We start from the raw sequence: 10,216 nt of genomic DNA, 5'->3' as shown, positions 1-10,216 counted from the left end.
CCAATGAAAACACAACACAATCTGAATATAAAGATTAAATCAATAGAGACATATTCTTCATAGTCTTTTCATAACAACACAAAAAGTCTGGATGTGGCAAACAAGTCCTGTGTACGGTTTACATTTCAGCAACATGTGCTCTTCCCAGACTCTCCACTCATACATACGTCTATGCTGCACATGTACATCTCTATAGGTCCTCACAATCTCTCTCTGTCTCTCTCTCTCTCTGTCTCTCTCTCACACACACACACACACACACACACACACACACACACACACACAAAGCCATCCTGTTTGTCATCTCAGCTTTGCACCTCAGGGAAAGCGGAGCATGCTATCACCTTTCACCCTAACAGTTGGAAAGACACCTTTGGGACTGTAAACTGTATGGAGGCTATGAGTTACAAACCAAACACCCCTGTGTGTGGGAACTAAGAATGAAAAAAAAGAAAAGTCTGGGAAACTAAACGAGACACCTAGGGACACGGAAAAGGCAGAGATGAAGGACGCTTCAAACAAGTCACAAGACAGTATATCCCTGCTGGATCAGGCTAGGCTTTGGCATTGATTTTGCATTATTTGCTTTGATTGTTGTGTCATGTTGACCCTAACGGGAAAATAGAGATGCAAAAGACATGTTCAGACACTCTCACGCTTGATCGCATTAAACAGGACTTCTGAGAAAAAGGTTTTAGTTGTTCAAATGATGAATTAATGTCCTGCTACGTATCAGGTTAACATATAATATGTCATACTCAGACATCATTTGTCTTGCCTTCTTTAATATAATTGGATACACCAACAACTTGTCTGGCCAGTATATTCTAGCATTTCTCTGGCTTGTTGGGTTTCATCTGTGTAAAGCTTCGTGACTGGACAAAAGGCTGAATCTGTGAGAACAAAGGTCTTAGACTGAGGGGTGTAATAAAAGAGAAGCTGCTGTTAAAAAAAGAAAAAGAAAAAGTGATGTACTAGGTCACACTCTTGCCTGTTCTTTCTGTGTGTGAGAGACACTTGGATATATGGTGGACAATAGCAGGGAACAATGAGAGTGGCAGGCATGGTTACAATATAAAAGAGACCTGAGAGTTCACAAGCTTGACTGTATGTCCTTGTATGAGAAGAGTGTGTGACAGTGTGTGCGCTAGAGTGTGGATGCTTGGGCTGTTTTCTTACTTGAGTCTTGATAAGGTGAGACAGCTTTTTATCAATTGGACTTTAGTTTTTGGGATTCTGTGATGTTGTTAATTAGCTGTGAGGCTGTGAATTAAGAACAACTGGGGTTTATAATTTCAAACAGAGATGATTTAAGTTGTAGGAGTTTCAAGGTTTACAGTTTATGATACTGACCATCTTTATTATTTTTTCCTTTATTTTTAGTAGCTTCTAAGATGAACTTGGCTGCATCCAGTCACCTCTCATTGATCCTTCTGCTTGTTGCAAACCTAGCAGGTGAGGAACAATGGCATATAGTACTTTTGGTATGGTGGTTAATGGGATTCAATTTTTTTCCGCAAAGTAATGAGTAATGGGGACATGCTTACAGCAGAGCTACCTGATTAGTTTTGTGAAGTTTTATTTACTTTTATCCACATTTTATTCATTACTTTTAATATTGTGTCTGTTTATGTCTTGGTTTAATCTTCTATTCAGAAGCGCTTTGTGACACCTGATCTGTAAAGGTGTCATGTAAATAAGCTTCACAACAACCCATATGACCTCATAGGTTTATTATTTGCCCACTGTCTTTCTGAGTACTACAAATTATAGTCCCATTCACTTCAATTGTATTGGAGTAAAGGCAGAAACCCTTCAGACAAAACAAAAAACAGGCTTCAGCATGTATGGCTAAATGAGAATGATTTTTATCAATTGGACTTTCGTTGTTTGGATTCTGTGATGTTGTTAATTAGCTGTGAGGCTGTGAATTAAGAACAACTGGAATTCATCATTTCAAACAGAGATGATTTAAGTTGTAGGAGTTTCAAGGTTTACAGTTTGTGATAAGTTCAGGTGAGGAACAATGGCATATAGTACATACTATCCTGCTAAGTTTTATTGTAACTGTACCTGAGCAAAACCTAAAAGCTACCATCTATCTATCTATCTATCTATCTATCTATCTATCTATCTATCTATCTATCTATCTATCTATCTATCTATCTATGGCTCTAAGGTGTGTATGGGAATAGAATCATTGGGGGTGGAGAGGTAGCCCCCAACTCCATCAAGTATCAAGCTTCTATCATGTTCCTAACGTACCCCTTCTGTGGCGGCACCCTCATCCACAAGCAGTGGGTGGTGACTGCTGCCCACTGCTGGAGACCGTAAGTTACTGCAGTTTTACACCTGGGGCACTCACAGGGTCAGATTTCCTTAACAACCATGGGAGCACATCCTGTACTTTGCATTCAAATCTCAAAGCTGTACAGAATCGATGCTATAATAACATGGATGAACTGTGCGACTTTGAAAGAAGTGATTGATTATCTGATCTGTAGTTGATGGATAAGAACTATAATAATCTCTAATAATAAGTGCATTTTTTTAAGGAAACACCTGATCAAAGTTGTCCTGGGTGAGCACACCCTCCACAAGAATGAAGGTCCTGAGCAGTGGTTCAATGTCATCTTCATCATCAAGCACAGTCGCTACAACAGCTGGACGTTTGACAGAGATATCATGCTGCTTAAGGTAAGGATGGCTGTATGGTTATGTTTTGATATGTACGTGATACAGATTCTGTGATGCAGGGCTTGAGTTGAAACCAATTTCAGACACTGATTAGGTTACTTAATGATAATGTTGAAGCAGTGACCTTCAACACAATTCTGAGGCAGACTATACTACGGTGGCCCTGAAGTGCAAACCACACCAGAAATTCACACAACACACCAGCAATTCACACAACACACCAGCAATTCACACAACAAACCAGCAATTCACACAACATGCCAGCAATTCATCAAAACACGCCAGCAATTTGCCACAACACATCAGCAATTCATCACTACATACCAGCAATTCATCACAACACGCCAGCAACTCATCGAAACGGAAAGGGTAGGTTCATATTGGACACTGATCCTAATACATATAATACAATGCCCTTGTGTATTTATTCATTCATTATCCTTGGCCGCTTATCCGTACTCGGGTCCCTGAGGGCTGGAGCTGATCCCAGCTGACATTGGGGGAGAGGCCGGCTACACCGTGGACAGATCACCAGACTATCGAAGAGCAGACACATAGAGACAGATAATCACGCTCTCATTCACACCTACGGGCAATTCAGAGTCACCAGTTAAACCTAGGTGCATGTTTTTAGACTGTGGGAGGAAGCCAGACTACCCAGAGAGAACCCACGCTGACACAGGGAGAAGATGCAAACTCCACATAGAAGAGCCGCTGAACTGTTGACCCTCTTGCTGTGAGGCAAGAGTGCTAACCACTACACCACTGTGTAGCCCAGTAAATATTACATTGTATTAAAAATTAATCTGTTTCCAATCAATAATTTCACGTCTAATACATTCTGGGGGACCTCGGGTGTCTTCTCACAAACTTGCAGAAAGTTTCATTGTGGAATATCAGAATAAAATGCCCTTGGATATTTACTGTAAAGTAATTATCCAAGGGCATTTTATTATAAATTTCGTCGACACAACAAATTCATTTTCGGCGCGATGCATTTTGATTATTTCACATGATGTTTTCATGTAAAGTTAATGCTTCGTCTCCTCTCTGCAGGCAAGAGTTTTATACTGCAAAGTGTGAAAGAATGGCAGTAAAGTGTTTATCCTTCATGTCAGCTCACTCTGTGTCATGTTCCAAATGAATACTGCTTCTCAAGACACAATTCATACAGATGTGTCATGTGTCAAACAATCAATACAACAAGGTAAAAAACAACAACTTTGTTACATGTAAAAATAAAGTGCAGAACTTTTGTATAAAATGGATATGCTCAAGTTATTTATAGGCACCTCAAAGTATACACTGTAAAACTTTTTACTGTAAAATTACAGTAAATTACTGGCAGCAGTTTCGCCAGTAATTTACTGTAAAATTTACAGTACCTCTACTGTATTATAGAAATACAGGTTCGTTTACTGACAAACTCACTCGAAACGAAGAAAAAAAATAGCGTGACGTTTAAATGTTTAACTCTAAATTATGTTACAACTAATCCATGAAAACTCTATATTAGTGTTACTTGAAAAACAACACATTGTGATTATTTCAGCCCAGACAAAAATGGAATAAAACTTTTCTTCTTTTCGAAAATAACGCCTTTATTTTCCCGACATGCTCAGCTGAAAACCGTAAGTTCCTGTAAAAATATCATTTTGACCGTTGGAATACCTGGGCAATCATGAAAACTCCCACAATGCATTGTTTTCACAGCAATATACTGTACAATCATAATACAGCAAGTTACTGTTAGAATTTGACTGTAAATTTACAGCAAAGTCTTACAGTGTAGTATTAAAAAACAATTAAGTACAGTACAAATAGTAAATATATTTCCCACAACCAAAATAAGTCTGATGGTTTCAGGGTGAGGTAAAGGCTCTTTTAGCAGTCACTTCAATGAATTATGATTAATGATTTTTATTGAGCAAATGCAAAAACTGAATAATAAAAACTGAATTTCCAGTTCACTGTAGCAATTTTTCAATTGAAATATATAACAAATTATGCCATCTCCCTACTGAACTACCTGATTGAGATCCAGCTGCATTCAACCTCTTTATTGAAAAGTCTGCTTCACACTGAGGTACTTATTTATCCCTTTCCGCCTCCATCGATTCTTGTTTTATTCATCGTATTCTGTTTTATACAATGTAACATTTCCATGAGTCATCAATAAATAGCACAGACAGCAGAGTAGGTCAATGAGAAGAGCAATAACCCCCTTTACTCACATTTGTATGTAAATAGAAAATGTACAATGCTACCTTCAGTGTTAGCTTTCCATGTTGACTGACTGAAGGATATGTTCTCTGTGGGTCAGTTGGATCGTCCAGCTATCATCAACGCCAATGTCGAGCCAGCCACTCTGCCAGACCCAAACTCACCACCATTGGCCAACCTTGCCCCGTGCACAGTCAGCGGCTGGGGTGTGACCTGGGTCAATGCCAATCGTCTGTCACCTGTGCTGAGATCTGTAGATGTGCAAATCTTTGACAGGTGCTCAAGATACTACTACTTCAGGTTGACAGAGAACATGATCTGTGCTGGCTCTCGCTTTGGAGGGAAAGACTCATGTCAGGTGAGGCACAAAGCTGTGTGTGAGTGCGTGTGTGTGTGTGTGTGTGTGTGTGTGTGTGTGTGTGTGTGTGTGTGTGTGTGTGTGTGTGTGTGTTTGTGTGAGTGAATTCTTGTACTCCCTATATAGTGAGGACCAGATTACATTTTTAACCAAAAGAGTGAGGACATTTTTGGGAAGTGAGAACCTAATATAAAACTATCTGCAATATTTACCTTACATTAAAGGTAATGCTGATTGTGGTTTTTTTTTTATGAAAGTATTTATTTAATTTTAAATTTTTCAACATATAGTACAGACACTTACAAACAACCGAAACAGACACCAAAAACAGACAGGAAGAAAAAATAAATAAATAAATAAAATAAAATAAAATAAAATAAAATAAAATAAAATAAAATAAAATAAAATAAAATAAAATAAATTAATTACATTAAAATTAATAAAAAAATAAAAAAATAAAAAAACCAGGCAGTCAACCCAAAATGAGGACAACAACATACGCTTACTGTGACAAGATGACACAAAAGGCAGGAGATTGCTACAATATTGTTCCATACAATATTTCATAGGAAATACGACCACTGAACTTAAAGACTGAGGACTGAAATGTTTTACTCTCAAATTGTGAGGACAAATCCTCAAGTTATTATTTTTCTGATCCTGTTAAAGCTGCATCACAGTTTTCCTCAATTGCTAAAACACGTTTTTCGAATCCCCCTGTTCTTTTCTCAGAATTCTAAACACAAAACTCTTTTCTCACACGACATTCACAAAACCTCTGATTCTTTTAGCAAAACAATCCCATCGCCTCAAAGTAGTTTTACCTGTTCTCAAAACCAAACAATGTTGTCAGATCTTGAACTAATTGGTCAAAATAGAAAAACTGCTGAGCAGTCATTACACACTACACCAAAAATTTGAAAACACAGTGTTCAAGGCATGTAGCTCATTGATAAATGTTGGTCATATTACAGTTTTTCTCAATTGCTAAAACACTAAACCCTATTGTCTGAACCAAATGCTCTGTTGCCTGAACCCACTAATTGAATCAATCACTCTTTTGGCAAAACCATAAGCACTTTTCACCTGTTTAGAGACAACCTGCCAACATATTTTCATTGTGATGCACCCGTGCTGCATAATGGTGAGCACAGGTGACAAAAGTCAAACACAAACTAGGACTGCGCGCAGTACTGAACAGGCCCTCACAGTACACGTGTGTCGGGGCATGCTGCCGTCGGGGTTTGTGTGTTACAGGAGCCAGTCTATACCACCCCTATGAATTTATTTGCCTTAAGTCTTATGGTCTGGGCACAGTGGTACTTATTAAATTAAACTGCCGCCAGAGCGCCACCTAGGGGCCGATCAATAAAATCTTCAAGGGTGAAGACTGATGTGGAGATATAAAATACTTCCATTTAAAGAGCGCCACCTAGTGGTCAGCGCCCAAAATTTTGCAGCGAGCCTCAGGGGCTCATGGGGAAGTAGTAACCTGAGTTTTATGTCATTCAGACACACCAATGTGGAGATATGCAACACTTTGTGTTTTGTGTTGAAAATAGCGCCACAAATAAAGCGTGTCACCACTTGAACACAACAACTCAAAATAGATAACACTTGTGGCTAATGATGTGAGGGAACATATAAGGCAGTTCAGAGAGCACTGGTTTGTGAGGCCCTACAATAGATAGAAATCTGAGAGGAAGAATTCGTGTGAGAGGTGGTCAAGGAGGTCAAGGAGGTCGAGGTGGTCAGCGAAGACAAAGAACAGTAATATCTGATGAAATCTGAGCTTCTGTGATTGACCATGTTCTTGTCCATGGTATGAGCATGAGTTAGGCCGGACAAAGGGTACAACCAAACATCAGTAGATTCACTGTGTCCACCATAATCCGAAGATTTAAAAAAAAGAGAACAGGTAATTACCTGTTTTGACATTATAGTACAGTATGTAAATGTTGACAGCAATTACTGTATGACATACTATATACTGTACCACAGTATACTGTAAGTAAATATATGTGTCAGTACATCACTGTACCAATGTACTGTAGTATTGTAATGGAGGGTTGGTCTAACTGTTTGTAGGCCTAGTATTTCATGTATATTTTTTGCCTACAGTGAACAATGAACATGTATTTCTCCAGCTTCATGTCCTGAGCATTGTGTTTTCTATTTTTCTATGAAGTGTTTAGTGACTGCTCAGTAGTGTTTTTAATTTTGATTGACATAGTTCAGTTTTGAGCACAGATTGAACTGTTTTGAGGTGAAAGTTTGGTTTGGAATGCAGCTTGAAAATTGGGTTTTGTGTTCACAGTTTAGAGAAAAGGAGAGCAGCTTTCAAGAAATGTGTCTTAGCAATCAAGAAAAACTGTAAAGTATAGCACATGCATTTTGCATCTCAAAAGTAAATAGATATATAAATAAATAAAAAAAGATTGCACAACTCAGTGGATTCAGCAATTAATCTGCATTGAAACATACAGTAAGTACTGTGAAAAAAATCATCCTGAAATAGACAAAGGCAAATGAAAGTGTACAGCCCACAATGTACTGTAAAAGGTAAAAAAAAATAAAAACTCAAACCACTTTACACAGTTGATCACTGAGCTTCACTGAGCGTCACACAGCACCTCATCCACATCACGTGCAATATTTGCCCTTGCCAGGCAACAGGGGGAAAACCCCCTAGTGTGCCGTATCCAGCCCTGACACATCTCCTCTCTAATGTCATCACAAGGCAAGGCAAGGCAAGTTTATTTGTATAGCACAATTCAACACAAGGTAATTCAAAGTGCTTTACATACACATTAAAAACAGCAAGACAATTGAAAACAGTAAAAACAGTCAATAGATAAAATAATAAAAAGCACAAGTCAAACATTGTGTAGTTAAAAAGTAAGGGCAGTAGAGTAGAGCAGATAAGTGTTAAAGTTAAGAGTACGCTTCAGTAAACAATAGTGTTTTCAGTCCTGATTTAAAGGAGCTGACCGTTTGGGCAGACCTCAGATCTGCAGGTAGTTTGTTCCACAGGTGAGGAGCAGAATAACTGAAAGCTGCCTCACCCCGCTTAGTTCTTGTTTTTGGGACACGCAACAAGCCAGTTCCAGATGACCTAAGGGGTCTGGATGCTTCATAGAGAGGGAGCAGATCACGCATGTAATTTGGTCCCAGACCATTCAGAGCTTTGTAGACCAGCAGTAAGATTTTAAAATCTATCCTCTGACTCACAGGAAGCCAGTGTAGTGATTTAAGGACCGGTGTAATATGGTCCAGTTTCCTGGTGTTTGTGAGGACTCTGGCGGCAGCGTTCTGGATCAGCTGCAGCTGCCTGATTGATTTTTTGTTAAGACCTGTGAAGGTCCATGGCTTCAAGAAGATTTACCCTGGTTTTGACATGAAGAGAAACAAGTGTGATCAATTTTGAATCGTTGTGTTCACTGGATGACCAATGTGCTTCATTTGTGTTCATGTTTTGTCACTTGTTGTCACCATTATGTATCACAAGTGCATCACATTGACAACTGTGTCTTATTGCATGAGAAATGTGTTTAGAGTTTTACAAAAGGAATGACTGAGATCTGCAAATAGTGTTTTATTAGATGAAGATAGTTTATGGTTTTGTCAAAAGGATGTTAGATTCGGGGAATGAGTTTAGACAACTGAGCAATTGATTCACACAACAGGAATGAGTGTTTTAGCAATTGAGAAAAACTTTAATAGATAATTTATGGCCACCAGGGGGCAGTGGAACAAGATGTAAACAAGATATATTATCACATTCTAAAGATGGCAAATGTGTTTGGCAAACAGTAGCAACATTACTTATTTGAATAATGTTTTGGCTTTTTGAAAGCTTTTTACACCAACTATTTAGAAATAAAACAAGCACACATGTTGCAATGATCAGTTTTGTTCGGTATTTTACATTAAAACATGTCACTGTCAACCTAAAGAAAATTGTTTCCATTTCCATTCTCAGGGTGACTCAGGAGGACCTCTTATCTGTCACGGTAAACTTGAGGGAATTGTATCTTGGGGATTCGGCTGTGCCAATGCTAACTATCCTGGTGTTTACACCAAGGTCAGACAATTCGTCGACTGGATGGAACTGTTAATAAATAACAGGCGGTGAGACTTATAATAACATGCTGATGAAGACTTGAACGGATCCTAATGGACTAAGAGGGTTTTTTTTGTTTTTTTTGTTATTGTGAATATTTTGTACTTTTATTTAAACATTAATATTTTTGTGTTAATGATCTGTAGCACAAATACCATGAGTGTGAACTCTCTCACACGCACAGTTTAAAATACACCATGAAGTCAATTTTTTACTCATGCATGTGTTTGTAAAACCACAGATTTGGGGATCATTTCAGGGATCATTTTGGTTTTTGATGTCTCCATTTCTTCTCTGACTCAAAGCTCCAATACAACCTGAACTTAACAATTAAAGAGACATATTTTCTCAAACGTTGTCCTTTTTTTTTTTTTTTTTTTAACTTTTACACCCAATTTAGTGATTTCCAACCAGGGGGTACTATTGAAAAATAAAAATAGATTATGATTTAATTACAACAATATATGCACATAATTATAATTATTACATGTTAAGATATGTAAGAGTGTGTGATAAGCAAGCAAGCACAGAGGTTGTGGTAGGTTGCTAAAAGCTAAAAGAAATAAATTGCTAAAAGCTGAATGGTTCAAATGATCAACTAGCTAAAAGTAGGCTAAAAGATGAATGATTAAAATATCTAAAAGTCATGCAAAAATGGTTGAAATAGTTCACTTAAAAAACTGACTTAGGTTAAACAGTTCAAATAATTAGCTTTATGGCGAAACAGTTAAAATAGTAAAGTAAGTCATAAGTAAAGTCAGTTTATGGGTAAATGGTGGAAAGACTTAGCCAAAAGTAATGATAGCTGATAAACA

At 37.9% G+C, this 10,216-nt stretch overlaps 1 protein-coding gene across 1 annotated transcript; it reads left to right on the top strand.

Annotated features, from left to right (window-relative positions):
- Nucleotides 1-1,394: 1,394 nt before the first annotated feature.
- Nucleotides 1,395-9,676, top strand: LOC131968666 (trypsin-like). Its single transcript, XM_059329652.1, has 5 exons — nucleotides 1,395-1,455; nucleotides 2,180-2,330; nucleotides 2,556-2,697; nucleotides 5,021-5,278; nucleotides 9,261-9,676. Exons 1-5 carry the CDS (start codon nucleotides 1,395-1,397, stop codon nucleotides 9,411-9,413), a joined length of 765 nt encoding a protein of 254 aa, XP_059185635.1. The 3' UTR covers nucleotides 9,414-9,676.
- Nucleotides 9,677-10,216: the final 540 nt, after the last annotated feature.

Source organism: Centropristis striata, chromosome 3 (genome assembly GCF_030273125.1).
Source record: "Centropristis striata isolate RG_2023a ecotype Rhode Island chromosome 3, C.striata_1.0, whole genome shotgun sequence".
Classification (NCBI taxonomy): Eukaryota; Metazoa; Chordata; class Actinopteri; order Perciformes; family Serranidae; genus Centropristis; species Centropristis striata.
This window is presented reverse-complemented; position numbering and strand designations above follow the sequence as displayed.